The 16,222-nt window shown below is 42.8% G+C and overlaps 1 protein-coding gene across 4 annotated transcripts in view; it reads left to right on the top strand.

The window, feature by feature from the left end:
• The window catches only part of DZIP1L (DAZ interacting zinc finger protein 1 like), a 54,778-nt gene that overhangs the window by 26,782 nt on the left and 11,774 nt on the right, over positions 1-16,222 (top strand). For 3 of the 4 annotated variants that reach the window (XM_053599288.1, XM_053599287.1, XM_053599285.1), the window contains exons 5-9: positions 5,853-6,014; positions 10,081-10,209; positions 12,141-12,203; positions 13,482-13,622; positions 16,184-16,214. In XM_053599288.1, coding sequence (XP_053455263.1) covers positions 5,853-6,014; positions 10,081-10,209; positions 12,141-12,203; positions 13,482-13,622; positions 16,184-16,214 — 526 coding nt within the window. The remainder of the gene's footprint in view (positions 1-5,852; positions 6,015-10,080; positions 10,210-12,140; positions 12,204-13,481; positions 13,623-16,183; positions 16,215-16,222) is intronic. The other variant, XM_053599286.1, reaches the window with a different exon arrangement.

Genomic DNA, 16,222 nt, shown 5'->3' with positions numbered 1-16,222 from the left:
CCTTCAGGGCTAGATGTGTCTCCTGGAGACAGCATATGAATGGCTTGTGGTTTTTCTTATCCAATTAGCCAGCCTGTGCCTCTTTAGTGGTGAATTTAGTCCATTGACATTTATTGAGAGAATTGATAAGTGTGGTGGAATTCTATTCATCTTATTTTGTGAGAATTTGTTGTGTAGTTTTATTCTTTGTGTCATTGTAGAAGCTAATTTTTGGTCTTTGGTTTCTGGGTGTTTTCTTTGCTGGTGGTCCATTGTGATGATCAGTGTTGAGACTGTGTCTAAGTATTTCCTGGAGAGCTTGTCTTATTGTGGCAAATTTCCTCAGTGCTTGTATATCTGAAAAAGATTTGATTTCTTCATCAATTTGGAAGCTTAGTGTAGCAGGATACAGAATTCTAGGCTATAAGTTGTTTTGTTTAGATTGTTGAAGGTGGATGACTATGCTTTTTTAGTTTGGAAGGTTTCAGTTCAAAAGTCTGCTGTCATTCTAATGGCTCAGCCTCTGTAGGTCAGTTGGTGCTTACTCCTGGCTGCTTCCAGAATTTTTTCTTTCATATTAAGTTGGACAGGTTCATTCAATGTGTCTTGGAGAGGCTCTGTTTGAGTTGAGATGACCTGGGGTATGATATCCATCTGAAAGGAGTGTGTCAGGGTCTTTAGTAAAAATGGGAAAGTTTTCCTTCTTGATAGTCTCCAGTAGGGCTTCCATTCCTTTGGGACAATCTTCTTCCCCTTCAGGAATCTCTATTATTCATATATTTGAATGCTAAATGGAATCACATAGTTCTGTAAGCACCTGTTCTGGTTTCTCTCTCTTCTTTTCTGCTTTTTTAACTACCTGGGTTAACTTGAAAACTTTATCCTCTAACTCTGAAGTTCTTTCTTCTCCATGGTCTAACTTATTTTTGATACTTTCTACTGCATCTTTACATTTCTTCCTTGTCTCCTTCATTTTCTTAAGTTCTGCCATATCCTTTCTATATCCTACATATCTTTCATTCGACTTCAGGTTCTGTCTTTCCATTTTCTCATCTATTCCTTTTGTTATCATTATCATCCATATTTTAAATTCCCTTTCTGTCAAGTCTATTAATTTTTCATAGGTGGAGTCTTCTGTAGTAGCTACCTCATGGTCCTTTGGGGGTAGTTCCTCTGTTTTGGTTTTTCCTGTTGCCTGAATTTTTCTGTTGGTTCCTCCTCATGTGTGCTTTCTTCTCATTCACCTCCTTGTGCTTCTTTTTCCTTCTCACTGCCTCCTTTGCTTCAAATTACCTTGTCTCAGAGCTTAGGTCTTGAAGTGGCCTCAGCTTGGGCAAAGCCAAATTCTTCCACATGGCCAAATAAACAGAAGTCCTTGCTCTTGATGACAATATGTTGCAATATGTTATCAGGACACCAAGTGGCACTTTGGTGTTTTTAGGAGAAAGAGAGCACAGCCAGCAAAATCTATGGTCCTTATTCCAGACCTAATTGCCTTCAGTGATTGCCTGATTATTTCCTCAGCATTCAGACCCTGCTGGGTTGGGATCTTAAAGCTCAAAAGAATTCTTCAGAGGCAGGTCTCACAGTGCCCCTTGACTCTAGTTCCCCTGGGGTGTGGGAGTCCTGCAGCCTATCCCAAGAGTAGAGTTCTGATCCTGGCAGGTGAAATTAAGATGGCTGTGCTTTAGGTCCCTGCTAAAACTTTCTCACGACCTTCCTATAATGGCAGTCCTCTGGCTGCGGGGACCTTCTCAGTATGGCTGCCTCGCCAGCCACCAAACCTATGGCAATTCCACTCCAACCAGCATTCAAATCTGGTTGCTGTATCCTGTTTAAGTCTGCTCACTCTTCCAAGCTTTCCACTTAGTGTGTAGCTTCCACCTCCAACTGAAAACTCCCGAAAGGCTTCCTCCCATCTTGGACCTCTGTGGGGGACCAGCTTATCCCAGCTGATTGCAATCACTTGCCTAATTCATCAGATTTGCACTACTCAGGATCATACTCTGTATCTAGCTCACCACCTCCTCACTGTGCTCCTTTGGCTATGACTCTGGGTAAGGTCCCTGTACCAGGTTTGGCTGGGTTCTCTCTTTTTCCCCAGTCATTCTAGGAGAGCTCAGCTGAATGGTCCTCTGGTCTGCCACCATACAACACCCATTTATTATTTCCCTAAACTGTAGTTTAGAAGTCCGGTATGATACTGCTTGTTCTCTGCTCTGAGTCACACAAGGTTGAAATTAAGGTAATGGTGGGGCTACACTCTCATCTAAGTCTCAGTTTCCTTTTCTAAGCTCAGTGGTTACTAGCAGAATTGAGTTCCTTGCAGTTGTGGGACCAAGCTCCTGCTTTCCAGCTGGCTGTCAAGAGGGGGTCATTCTCAGCCCTTAAAGGCATCCCAGTTACCTGCCAACATGTCCCTCCCCCAAACAGGGCAGATTGCTCCTATCAAAAAACATTTTAAATATAGATGAAATAGCCTTCTATTGGAAGAAGATACCATCTAGGAATTTATAGCTAGAGAGAAGTCAATGCCTGGGTTCAAGGCCTCAAAGGACAGGTTGACTTTTTGTTAAAGGCTTATGAGGGCAGTTTCTGAGTTGAAGCCAATGCTCATTCACCATTCTGAAAATCCCAGAATTATGCTAACTCTTAATTACATCTCTCATTGGAACAGCTCACAGCATATCTAAAAAAAAAAAAAAAGAATTATGCTAACTCTACTCTGCTTGTGCTCTGTGAAAGGAACAACAAAGTTAGGATGAAAGCATATCTGTTTACACCATAGTTTACTAAATATTTTAAGCCCACTGTTGAGACCTACTCCTCAAAAAAAAAAAGCCTTTTAAAATATAATTGCTCATTGCGCTCAATGTACCTAGAGCACTGATATACAAGGAGATCATGTTTTTATGCCTGCCAACACAATATCCATTCTGTAGCCCATGAGTTAAGGAGTCATTTTGATTTTCAAATCTTATTATTTAAGAAACACATTTTAAAAGGCTGCCACATGTAGTGATTCCTCTGATGGATCTGGGAAAAGTATATTTTTTGAGACAAAGTCTCACTATGTCGCCCTTGGTAGAGTGCTGTGGCATCACAGCTCATAGGAACCTCAAACTCTTGGGCTTAAGCAATTCTCTTGCCTCAGCCTCCCAAGTAGCTGGGACTACAGGTACCCACCACAATGCCTGGCTATTTTTTTTTTTTTTTTTGGTTATTGTTGTTTTAGCTGGCCCAGGCCAGGCTTGAACCTGCCAGCCTCAGTGTATGTGCCCAGTGCCCTACCTACTGAGCTACAGGCAGCACTTGGATCTGGGAAAAGTATATTGGAAACCTTCTGAAAAGAATTCACTGTACTGGCTGCCATTAAGAACATTAGTGATTCTTGGGCAGAGGTCCAAATATCAACATTAACAGGAGTTTGGAAGAAATTGACTCCAACTCTCATGGATGACTTTGAGGGGTTCAAGACTTCATTAGAGGAAGTTATGGGAGATGTAGTGGAAATAGGAATAGTTATTTGTATAGCCTGAAAAAGTGATTGAATTGCTTTAGTCTCATCATCAAATTTTAATGGTTAAGGAGCAACCAATTAAGTTTCTTTGGTTAAGCAAAGATGATGGTTCCTTGAGATGGAATCTACTCCTAGTGTAGGTGCTGTGAACATTGTTGAAATGACATAGAAGGATTTAAATATTACACAAACTTAGTTGATGAAGCAGGAGCAGGGCTTGAGAGGACTGACTCCAAATTTTTTGTTTTGTCTTGGAGACAGGGTCTTGGTCTGTTGCCCTGGCTAGAGTGCAGTGGCTTCATCATAACTCAGTGCAACCTCAAGCTCCCAGGCTTAACAGGTCCTCCTACTCAGTCTCCTGAGTAGTTGGTACTATAGGTAGGTGCCACCACAACTGGCTAATTTTTTATAAAATTATAAAATTTTGTGTTGCCCAGGCTGGTCTTGAACTCTTGGCCTCAAGTGATGCTCCTGCCTTAGCCTCCTAAAGTGCCAGGATTATAGGCGTGAATCACTGCACCTAACCTGACTCCAGTTTTGAAAGACAGTCTATTATGGCTAAAGTACTTTGGAATAGCATCGCATGTTATGGAGACATCTTTCACAAAAGGAAGACTCAATTAATGTGACAAACTTCATTGTTATCTTATCTGAAGCAATTGCCACAGCCACCCAGCCTTCAGCAACCACCACCCTGATCAGTTAGCAGCTGAGGCAAGACCCTCCACCAGGAAAAAAGATTATGATTTGCTGAGGCTCAGATGATCATTAGCATTTTTTAGCAATAAAGTATTTTTTTTTTTTTTTTTTTTTTTTATTGTTGGGGATTCATTGAGGGTACAATAAGTCAGTTACACTGATTGCAATTGTTAGGTATAGTCCCTCTTGCAATCATGTCTTGCCCCCATAAAGTGTGACACACACTAAGGCCCCACCCTCCTCCCTCCATCCCTCTTTCTGCTTCCCCCCCCCATAAACTTAATTGTCATTAATTGTCCTCATATCAAGATTGAGTACATAGGATTCATGCTTCTCCATTCTTGTGATGCTTTACTAAGAATAATGTCTTCCACTTCCATCCAGGTTAATACGAAGGATGTAAAGTCTCCATTTTTTTTAATAGCTGAATAGTATTCCATGGTATACATATACCACAGCTTGTTAATCCATTCCTGGGTTGGTGGGCATTTAGGCTGTTTCCACATTTTGGCAATGGTAAATTGAGCTGCCATAAACAGTCTAGTACAAGTGTCCTTATGATAAAAGGATTTTTTTCCTTCTGGGTAGATGCCCAGTAATGGGATTGCAGGATCGAATGGGAGGTCTAGGTTGAGTGCTTTGAGGTTTCTCCATACTTCCTTCCAGAAAGGTTGTACTAGTTTGCAGTCCCACCAGCAGTGTAAAAGTGTTCCCTTCTCTCCACATCCACGCCAGCATCTGCAGTTTTGAGATTTTGTGATGTGGGCCATTCTCACTGGGGTTAGATGATATCTGAGGGTTGTTTTGATTTGCATTTCTCTAATATATAGAGATGATGAACATTTTTTCATATGTTTGTTAGCCATTCGTCTGTCATCTTTAGAGAAAGTTCTATTCATGTCTCTTGCCCATTGATATAAGGGATTGTTGGCTTTTTTCATGTGGATTAATTTGAGTTCTCTATAGATCCTGGTTATCAAGCTTTTGTCTGATTGAAAATATGCAAATATCCTTTCCCATTGTGTAGGTTGTCTCTTTGCTTTGGTTATTGTGTCCTTAGCTGTACAGAAGCTTTTCAGTTTAATGAAGTCCCATTTGTTTATTTTTGATGTTGTTGCAATTGCCATGGCAGTCTTCTTCATGAAGTCTTCCCCCAGGCCAATATCTTCCAGTGTTTTTCCTATGCTTTCTTTGAGGATTTTTATTGTTTCATGCCTTAAATTTAAGTCCTTTATCCATCTTGGCAATAAAGTATTTTTTAATGTAGATATGCTATTGCACACTTAATAGACTACAGTATAGTATAAACATACCATATATGCACCGGAAAACAAAATTTGTGTGACTTTCTTAATTGTGATAATTGCTTTATTGTATATATTTACTTTACCATGGTGGTCTGGAACATAACTCACAATATATCCAAGGTATGCCTGTAAAGAAAGAGATAACAAGTTCCTAGTCTCAAGGGACTTTACAATTCAGATAAATTAGCTTATACTGGACCACTCCAAGCCCAAACAATGGGACTGTGGGATAAATATTGTCTGGGTCTTCACAGTGACTTGCATGGATAAGGAGACCTAGCAGGTTCTCAGCAAATGCTTGCTGTGATGTGGAATTAATGGTTATATTGTTTTTGCTTTTCTTGTAGGAAGCAGAGATTACTCATCAGAGGAAGGTAGAAGCTAAGAAAGAATTTGATGAATGGAAAGAAAAAGAGCAGAGCAAGCTTTACGGGGAAATAGAAAAGCTAAAAAAGTTATTTTGGGATGAATTTAAAAGTGTTGCCAACCAGAACTCTACGCTAGAAGAGGTAGGAGGCTTAAAAGGAGTTCAAAGGTCTTTTGCTGAAAATCTGCTTATTTGTTTTCAGAAGTCATTTCTTAGCTTTTACTAGTTTTATTTCATCTGCTGTTGGGGCTAATACCCTGAGAGGCCATCAGAAGCCAGTAACTGGGCTTGAGTCACTGCTCTGTCACATACTGGCTATGTGACCTTGGGTGAGTTAGTTAACCTACCCGTGCCTCAGTTTCTTTTCTGTAAGATAGGTTGCTGAAAGTGCTAAATTGACACAAATGTAGTATTTAATATTATAGTAGAATACCCATAATATCATGTGTGAGAAATACTTTGGTGATAAGGGATTAGGGAAGGAACTTATCATTTAACACCATTGGTCTCTTGTTAAAGAGCACAAGAGAAAAAGCACAAGAGAATGTACATCATTTTTAGCCGTCTCCACACCTGTGGTGTAGGCGGCCACGGTAAAAGGTGGGGAAAGTGACCCGGCCCGCGGGTCAGTTGACAGGGATACCTGGAGGAGGGGGCGAGAATGAAAAAGGGGCAAGGGGCGCGAAGAATGGAGACAAGACAGGAGTCTGATCAAGTCTCGTTTATTGCAAAGTTCTTCCAGGGTATATAAGGGTAGGTGAAGGAGGAGGTTTACATCACCAGGTATCCAAGCAACCTGGCCTTGGTGGAGATAAGTTCCAAACGGCAAGCTTCCAAGTTTCGCTCACGTGATTTACGAGAAGAGGCCTGGCGTTTGCAGGGAAATAGAAACTTAAGTCTGTTAATACTGGAAATAGCACTTGGCCTACAAAATAGATGCTGTGGTGTTAGCCTTCCACAGGAAAGCAGTAAGATCTTTCTAGCAAGGGCTGCAAGAAAAGTGGGATCTTTGTCTTCCCATTACAATTCATATAGCAAAGGGAACACTCCACGAGGAAAGCGGGACCTTTGTTTACCTGTTAACACAATTTACAATAGATGAGATGCAGAAAGTATAAGAGGTTTGAGATAAGAAGTAAAAAGTGTGTGGTTGTATGCAGGGGCTAGGTTCCCCTTGGTGTGTGTGTTGGGAATTGTAAAGAGTGTGGGAGAATGTAGACTAAAGGCAGAAGTAGCAAAAGGCAGTGAAAGCAGTAAGATCTTTGAAAAAAAGGACGGAAATAAGAATCGTGACAATTTTAGTTAGAAGAACAGTGGTATGATCCCCTGGTTAGTACACGAAAAGGGGGGAATATGTAGGAGGCACCTGTGAGAAATACTTTGGCGATAAGGGATTGGGGAAGGGCCTTAACATCATTTAACATCATTTAACACCATTTAATATCATTGGTCTCTCGTTAAAGAGCACGAGAGCATGAGAGCATATACATCATAGGTTAGCGGTCTCCACATCTGTGGTGTAGGTGGCCACAGGACTACTTCTGTAAATAGCTTCGGGAGAAGTTGGCAGAGGCTCTCCTTTGGCTCTGCTTCTTGCTCAGAGGATGCCTGATCGGCGCTCCTCTACTAAGACTACTGCTGAGATGCTTGCTCCTACTAATACTGACTGTGACTTCTAAGGTGCTTCGGCATCTGAGCCTGAACAAGACCTACCTGGGGTAAGCTGTTGCTGCAGCCCGTGTCCAGACAGTCGAGTGGGCCTGGGTGGAGACCTAGTGTCTGGCTCCATCAAGGCCCTGGGGTTGGGGCCGGAGACACAGCATCACGGGCTCAGACAATATCATTCTATATATTATGCATATTTTTGCAAAGGGCTTTTATCACTAGACAAGAAATGAGGCAAAATTTAAATGAATGCATTCTTTTCTCTAAAAATATTCTGAGTGCTGGCTACATGCTAGCATTTACTGGCCTGTATTTATTATTTTATAGCCTTTGTGCCATGCATTTAATATACATTAACTTTTTTTTTTATTTTTCTGTAGAGACAGAGTTTCACTTTATGGCCCTCGGTAGAGTGCCATGGCATCACACAGCTCACAGCAACCTCCAACTCCTGGGCTTAAGCGATTCTCTTGCCTCAGCCTCCCGAGTAGCTGGGACTACAAGCGCCCACCACAACGCCCAGCTATTTTTTGGTTGCAGTTCAGTCGAGGCCGGGTTTGAACCCGCCACCCTCGGTATATGGGGCCGGCGCCTTACCGACTGAGCCACAGGTGCCGCCCAAATATACATTAACTTTTAAACCCCATAACAAACAAACATTCATGACATTCTCAAAGTAGGCACGTCATTCATTTATTAATTTCTTTTTTAAAGTTCTTTTTAATAAAAAATGCTATTATCATTTCTTCTTGACAGGTGAAGAAACTGATGTCATAACTTGTTCAAGATCTTTCAGCTAGTAAGAGATGGAGCTGGGATTTGAACCTAGCTCTTCAAACTCTAAAGCCCCTGTTCTTCTACTGGATAGATAATCAAATTTATGTAGGAAAACCTTACTACAGTTATCCCTGGGCTGTAATTTCCTATATAAACCTCTATGAGTAAACCTGTTTCAAGGAAAAAGTTTTGAGAAAAATTATTTCTAAAATGTACTTACCTCTCATCGGTTCTCCTTAATCTTGTTTTCGAAAATGAATTGACCCTCATACATCCTGACATGGTGCTAGTTGACTAGACATTTGATACATAGATACCACTTTGAATATCTAGTTGTTCAGAAAGGGTTAAAGGATTACTTTTGGTTAGGAAATTCTGAGTTTTGGTAACTGAGGACATAATCATTACCATCCATGTTTTCCTTTTTTTCACTTGGATTATATTCCTATAAACTGGAATAGCCTGTCCTTTTTTGGGGGGAGGGAAGGTCTTTCCGGCATAGGATTTTTTATGATGTACTTTTGTGTTTGTGGGTCTCATCCCTGTCTTCTCTCCATATTTTATTACTTTCATTAAAGTATAGAACCAAAGTGGATAGAAAATTCTCAGTGTAATTGGATAATTATTTTGTTAATTTATTTTTAAAATTCTAGGGGGAAAATCAAGTAAGATTCCATTTAGAATGCTTATGAAAGACACCTTTGTAAGGCAGTCCATTTTCAAAACACAAGAAAAGATTCTCCTTGATGTGAGGAGAGCCAATGAGAGGTACATATATTTTGAAAATGTTTCTCCTCAAAATATTTCCCCTGGAACAGAAGTCTGAGAGCTTACTTTTGCTAAATTACCTGACCAAAGAGAGAACTTTAGATATTGGGTAAATTGAGATACCAGAGGAGTCTCTAATTGAAAGGAAAATACCAGGAAGATTTGTAATGCCAAGAGAGTCAGTAGCAGCAGTATGGAGATCAGAATTGAGACCTTAGAAACCCAGAGTTGCGTATACATCTGATAAAGCATTCGGCTCTCTGCAGACATTCAAGGAGTTTAGAGATGGTTGACATTTGAACCCAGTATTGCTTAAGCCATAGTTGGAAAGAGTTAGCAAGAATGACATCAAGTTAAACTTGCAGTACCTTAAAGCTTTTATACAGTAATCCAGATGAAAATATGTTACTTTTGTTGCTGTAACTGTGATATATTTTACAAAATAACTATAGATGGGTGGAAGGTATCCTCTCTTTGATTCAGTTTTCCTTGCCTGTTCCTTCTGGTCACATGCTTGCTAGCTCAGGAATACCGCAGGTATTAGTGAGCAGGTATTAGTGACTGGCTCTCAGCTGTGCAAACTTGCCCCTTCTGGTGACAGCCAGGAATTTTTGTGGGGAGAAGGGCAGGAGTCCTCAGAAAGTGGCCGGAGGTGTTTGAGATCCTCCCAGGCTCTCAGAGTCTGGTTCTCTTCAGGTAATTCCAGACCGAGCAATAAACGCAGCAGCAGTCTGCCAAGCTCTGTAAAGCACAGAATTTAATTGAAATCGAAATTGCACTGTGTTCCCATGGAACTTGCTTTTCTCCTGAGCCCCCAAGAGAGCCCTTGTTAAGGGGCATACTGATTTGTGTGAATGTTTGTGGTGTAGGCATCTAGGGAGGATGACTTGGGGGTTAATGATTGGGGTAAGGTGTGCCCTTCTGATGCTGTTCAGGTATATAAGATAAAGTCACAGTTAGATCTTTATCGGAATAAAACTATGCCCTTATCATTTCAGAAACTGCGGGCACTGCAGCCCCACACTGTGATGGAGTCCAACCTCGGGTCTCTGCGGGATGAGGAGCCGGAGGAGCGACTCCGGCAGTCACAGGAGCTCCAGGCCCTGAGAGAGAAGATGGAAAGCCAGGTGAGCTGAAGCCCCAGGCCTTTCTTCCCAGAGCAAGCCAAGAGCCATGTTGTCTCCCACAAGTCCTCTCGCTTTTGCTGTATGAATTTAGGGAAGTTGAAACCTGTCCCATTTCTGTATTTTCAGACCTTGTGCATGAAAGCACAGCATAGGGTTCTCGGGGGTGTGCAGGATAAGATTTGCCTGGGATCTTTTTCAAAAACATGTATGGCTCTGTTTCTGTTGACATCTTTGTTCCCATTTTGATTTTAACCTAGTTGACACCAACTCTTAGAAAGTATTATAGTTTGCTGGATTTGAAGATATTTAGGATCTAATCAGTGGTTTGATGGTAAATGTTTAGCAACCAGCTCTCTGGATGAAAGGCCCTTTGATTTGTAGCATTGGCCAATTTCTGTGGTGTGATTACTCCCACCGTGGCTTATTTAATGCTGTCAGTGTGAGGTCCCTGGATGGAGTTGGGAAGATGTGTACGTGATCTTCGCTCAGAGGCTGGTAGCAAGTGGCTCTGGCCACCACTGGGTGAATCTCACTACGGTCAAGTTATTACTATACAATGGTCTGTATCACTGACAATTCTAGACAAAAAATGGTCACTCTCAACCATTGACATGCTGATCTCTTTCATTCCCATATACAAAATTCCTGGGAAGGGACTGCATAAGCCCCCCAGGCTCAGGGGCCTGACTCTGAACAAACCAACAGAGGTCAGCAAGACACACTGCCAGCCTGCCCATAGGTCAGGAAGAAGTGATTCCTAAAGAAATCCTGAATGGGGGTGGCAACAAAGCCCAATGTCTTAAGGACTGAATGAGGCAATATGCATGTACTTCCCTCTGTGCGTGGGCACAGTCACTAAGTCATGTTGTGCTTCTGTTTCTGCTCTCCAAGATTGTTGAGAAAGAACTTAACATCTCTTGTCAGCAGTAAAGTATTTCCACTGATTGATTTTTCACAAGTTTCACATTATAAAACAGCTATCTTTTTCTGTGAACTCTGTTAATATTCTTTGCCTGTTTTTCTATTATTGATGTTTTCCTTATCAACTTGTGAGTTGTGTAATGTATGGAAATTAACTCAGCTCTTTGTTCTTCGAGCTGTGGCTGTTTTCCCCAGTTTTCTATTGGTTCCTCAATTTATTTTTATCATGGTTTGGCCATGCAAAAGTAAATAGTGTTTATATGGTCAAAATTATCAAATCATCAATCTTTTCCTTATGGCCTTCCCTACTCTGAGATTTAAAAAGAAAATATTCCTGTATTTTCTTTTAGGAATTTTTATGGTCTTAATTTTTATGTTTAATTCTTTGACCCACTTAGAATTTATTTTGGTTTAAGATACTAAATATAGATCCAAGTTCATATGTTTTTTCAGCTAGCAATGTTCAAACAACTTTAGTCAATAAGCCATTTTTCCCTACTCCCAGTGATTAAGTTTTCATTTTTTTCTATCTTTGTCAGGGCTTTGTATTCTGTTCCATTTTTCTGTCTGCCTAATCACTTTTTAATTGTATAATTTTTTTTGTGGTCCCCTTTATTCTGTGGTCATCTTTATCCTTAACTCCTCCAAGGAGGGTAGAGTCACCCTGGGTTAAGTACAGTGGCATCATCGTAGCTCAGTGGAACCTCAAACTCATGAGCTCAAGCAATTCTCCTGCCTCAGTGTCTCAAGAAGCTGGGACTACAGGCACATACCATGATGGCTGGCTAATTTTTCTATTTTTTATGGAGACAAGGTTGCCTTCCTTAGTTCAAGGTTGGTGTTGAACTTTTTTATGGAGACAAGGTCTCCTTCCTTAGTTCAAGGTTGGCCTTGAACTTCGGAGCTCAAGTGACCCTTCTGTCTTGGCCTCTCAGAGTGTGAGGATTTCAGGTTTGAGTCACTGGCTTATGTTTTTAATACCTAGAGAGGCTCATTTTAATCTTTTTCAGAAAACAGAGTGGAAGAGAAAAATGAAGGAACTGCATGAAGAGCATGTGGCTGAGAGGAGAGAGGTAGCTCTTATTGGGTCATCTGGGAGAATCTTCGTTTCCTGTGACCTCTTTTCCTAATTCAGCAACCTTCTCTCTCTCCATCAGCAGGTATTTTGTTGCTGATGTAGTTCTGGGGTGCTGACTCTCATCAGTGCACAGAAGGGGTCCGCTGCCTGGTCAGCGTCTTCCCCAGCCAGGAGCAGGGGCCTCCAGGCCTTCTCTTCTGAACGTAATACATCCTTTATTCTGTGGTCCTGTTTGCAGTGACCCCTTTAGGCCCACCAAGGAGGGTTGTTCTGGAATGCTCAGATGGATCACCTGGTCATTTTGTGTTTGGACTTTTTTTGAAATTGCTTTACTGTAGGAGAGAACTAGGTGGCTGTGGACCTCAGTGATAGTTCACGGGCAGTCCAGATGGAAGAACTCAAATACCAGTGAACAGGGAGCAGCAGGCCTCAGGGCAGTGAGAACAGCTTGTGTAAAGATGCCCTGGGAGGAGGCAAGTCAAGGAGGAAGTTGGTTAACAAGCATCCCAGGTCCTGCCTGTAGGAAGCTCAGAAGTTGAAAAGGCTGAGGTCAGAGTCTGGCTCCCACTGCAGTATAGGGAAGCACCATAATTCACATGGGATGGTTTTATTTTATTTGAAATACTTTAAAATGAGAAATGCATTCAAAATTGCTCCCAATTCATGGAAAATATACTAAACTACCCTGAGTAAAAGTCTTACACCTTCTGGGCGGTGCCTGTGGCTCAAAGGAGTAAGGTGCCAGCCCCATATGCTAGAGGTGGCGGGTTCAAACCCAGCCGCGGCCAAAAAAATAAAAAAATTAAAAAAAAAAGTCTTACACCTACTCATTCACATCTATCTATCCCCAACACCCACCCCACAGTGATGACTTTTATTGCTTTCTTGTGCAGATATTAATAGATTGTCTCAATTTGTCTCTGCTCTTACATCAGAAGTAGCAGGTTAATGCATTCTTTTCACCTCTTGTTTTTACTTAAAAACATACCCTTGATGTCTTTTTAATGGTCTCAGTGTACTTGGCAGTCCCTCAGTGGGTGGCCACATCTGACAGCCCTTTCTGTCCTGCCTTCCATTCTCACTTCTTCTCAGGCACAGCTCATAAATGTTTCCAAACTGGAAGGCAGTTAGTCTTGGAAAAGCCACCTGTCTAGGTCTAGAAATCCACTTGCTTCAAGTGGAACCCTCACCTAGCATTTGCTGGCCCTGCAGACTCTGGGTACTCAGAGGTCCCTGCAGATGTTTGACTGACTGCCCCTACTGTGTCCACCAGCTGCAGGAGGAGAACGAGAGGCTCCAGGCCTCTCTGTCTCAGGATCAGAGGAAGGCAGCTGCCCAGGCCCAGCGTCAAATCCGTGCCCTCCGCACCCGGCTGCAGGAACAAGCCAGGCTCATCGCCTCCCAGGAGGAGACGGTAGGTCGGTTCCTCCTTTTGGCCAGGCCTTGGTGTTCCTATACCTCCTCCCTAAAAGCATCTCCGTGGATTCTTCTGGGCTCCTTGGTGCTAGTCTTGTTACTTAGGCTCCTTAAAGACAGACAAGTGTCCTCTGACACGAGGGGCAAAAAGTGATGAGGGTGCTGCCGCCTCTTTCCAGGCTAATGATGTGCCATCTTCATTAAGGATTGCTGGCAGATAGGGTCACGCTAACAGCAGAAACCATACAAAATGCCCAGGACCTCATTCATACTTTGCTTATTACTTCATTTAAGCTTCACTGCTGCCCTTCAAGGTAGGCACCCCCTTCTCACTTGACAGAGATGAAACCTGCTGGAGAAGTCAAGGCCTCGCTCAAGTCTACATGGGGTACTCTGTAAGCCACAGGGGTGAGATTCAGCACTAGCCAGGGAGGTGGGACGCAGAGCTTCTGTTCTTTTTTTTTTTTTTTTTTTTGTAGAGACAGAGTCTCACTTTATGGCCCTCGGCAGAGTGCTGTGGCCTCACACAGCTCACAGCAACCTTCAACTCCTGGGCTTAAACGATTCTCTTGCCTCAGCCTCCCGAGTAGTTGGGACTACAGGCGAGAGCTTGTGTTCTTTACACCGTGTTCTCAGCCATCATTTCTTAACCAGTGCCCTTTGCATAAATGAGTAGCCCTTGCTGAGGTTGCCAGATAAACCGGCAGGATGAAAAGGCACTTGCTGGGCACTTCGCTTCTATCTGGTCCCTGTGACTCATCACCTATTGCTGATAATTCTCTGCTCTACTCAGGCTCAGCTGTTCCTCCTGGGCCCCGAGTCTGTGGGAAAGCCATATCTTTCCCCTCTGGGGCCCTCCTGTGGCCTTAGGTCCTTGTCATGGTTCTGTCCCAACCTCTGTCATGGACCAGTCTGCCAGCCTGTACACAGCTGACTGGGCCGAGGACCCACCGTCACTCTGCCGTCCTCACTTCCTGTTTCCACACCCCTTGCTGTCTGCGCTTTTCTGCATTCCCAGCCACACTGCGGCCGGCCATTGTATCTCTCTTTTCACTGTCTTCCCGCTTCCCCCCATGCTGTCCTAGCTCTTCACTGCTGCGGCCTCAAGTCCTAGTGGAGGTTTACTCCTTGTTCTTCAGAACTCTTGTTTGCAAAGGATTCAGTTAGGAACCCATCTACTAAAGATAATAGAATAGGTTAATAGAGGTGAGAGTTGGTGGCCTTGGTTAGCAGCAAAATTATGCCACTGGGAATCCAGACTGCTTTTCTTTTTGCCATCTTCAGTGTGATGACTTTTGCTCCCTGCTTGACTCAACAGTTGTGAGCTGCCTGCCATGGCCCCAACCATCCAACCATATATGGCAGAAGCAGTTGGTAAAAAAACTTCTGCTTATTATATTATTGGTCAGAACTGTGTCCTATGGGCAACTGCAGCTGCAAGGAAGCGAATACTTAGTTTTACAGTCTCCGTTGTAGAGCTGGGCAAAGGAGGAGACAATTGGGAATGGATACTGGGTGAGACATGGGTTAGTTTGTACCATCGCAGGGAATGAAAAGCATCTCAGGCTCACGCAGCAGAGGGAATTTGTCATGAAAGTAGATAGAGCATCTCACAGAGCTCAAGGCTGGGGGAAGCAGCTGAGTCGGGATAAACTGGAATCAGACATGAATACGGTCTGAAGTTTTCCTCTTGTATATATCTCTGTCCTTTCTCTATAATTGCTTCAATTTTTGCTTTTACTCTGAAGATCAGCTTTTGTTTGTTATCTGTTCCATGTGGCCCTAAAAACAAAGAAATAAACAGATAAACTAAGAAAACCAAAAACAGTTGACTGCAAGACTGGTTGATTTTGATAAACAAATAAACTAAGAAAACTAAAAACAGCTGGCTGCTCTTGACTTTACTTATGACTAGTCCAGAACTCTCTGCCCAAACCTGGATGGTATCTGTGGCTGTGGTGTGAGGTCACATCGCTCACATGTGGCTGCCCCACCTGCAACCATGTGGAGGGAGGGAAAGAGGCACTTTTTGGAAAGAGGGGTTGAGCAGACAGTGCACATCACGCCTCCTGGCAGGGATCATATCTGAGATGAGATGTCCACATGGTGGGAGATGAGCCTCTATCTTACCCTGGATGTTTTTCTTTTCTTTCTTTTTTTTTTTTTGTAGAGACAGAGTCTCACTTTATGGCCCTCTGTAGAGTACCATGGCCACCCTGGATGTTTTTCATGAGTTATACCAATAGTACTGACTGTGTGCCTGTATTACTCTGCTTCTAGGGGGCTCCTGCCCCTGACCCATGATCTCTCTTTGAAGGGGGGAACATTCTTAACTCCCCAACTCTGGAAAATAGAGTGTGCTGTTAACCCTCTCCCATGTGGACCCAGAAGAGGTGTTGGGGGGCTGAGGCCGGGCATCTGAGCTCCTTCCCATTCCCAGGGCGTGGCATGGAAACAGTGTCTGTCCCTTATTCACTGTGCTAGGCAGGCACACTGCTTGGAGCAGAGCTCCCACAATGTTCCCTGATAGTTTAACCTGGTCTGTTCACCTCTTTGCAGATCCAGACCTTGTCCTTCAGGAAGGTGGAGGGTAAGTCT

This window comes from Nycticebus coucang, chromosome 8 (assembly GCF_027406575.1).
Source record: "Nycticebus coucang isolate mNycCou1 chromosome 8, mNycCou1.pri, whole genome shotgun sequence".
NCBI lineage: Eukaryota > Metazoa > Chordata > Mammalia > Primates > Lorisidae > Nycticebus > Nycticebus coucang.
This window is presented reverse-complemented; position numbering and strand designations above follow the sequence as displayed.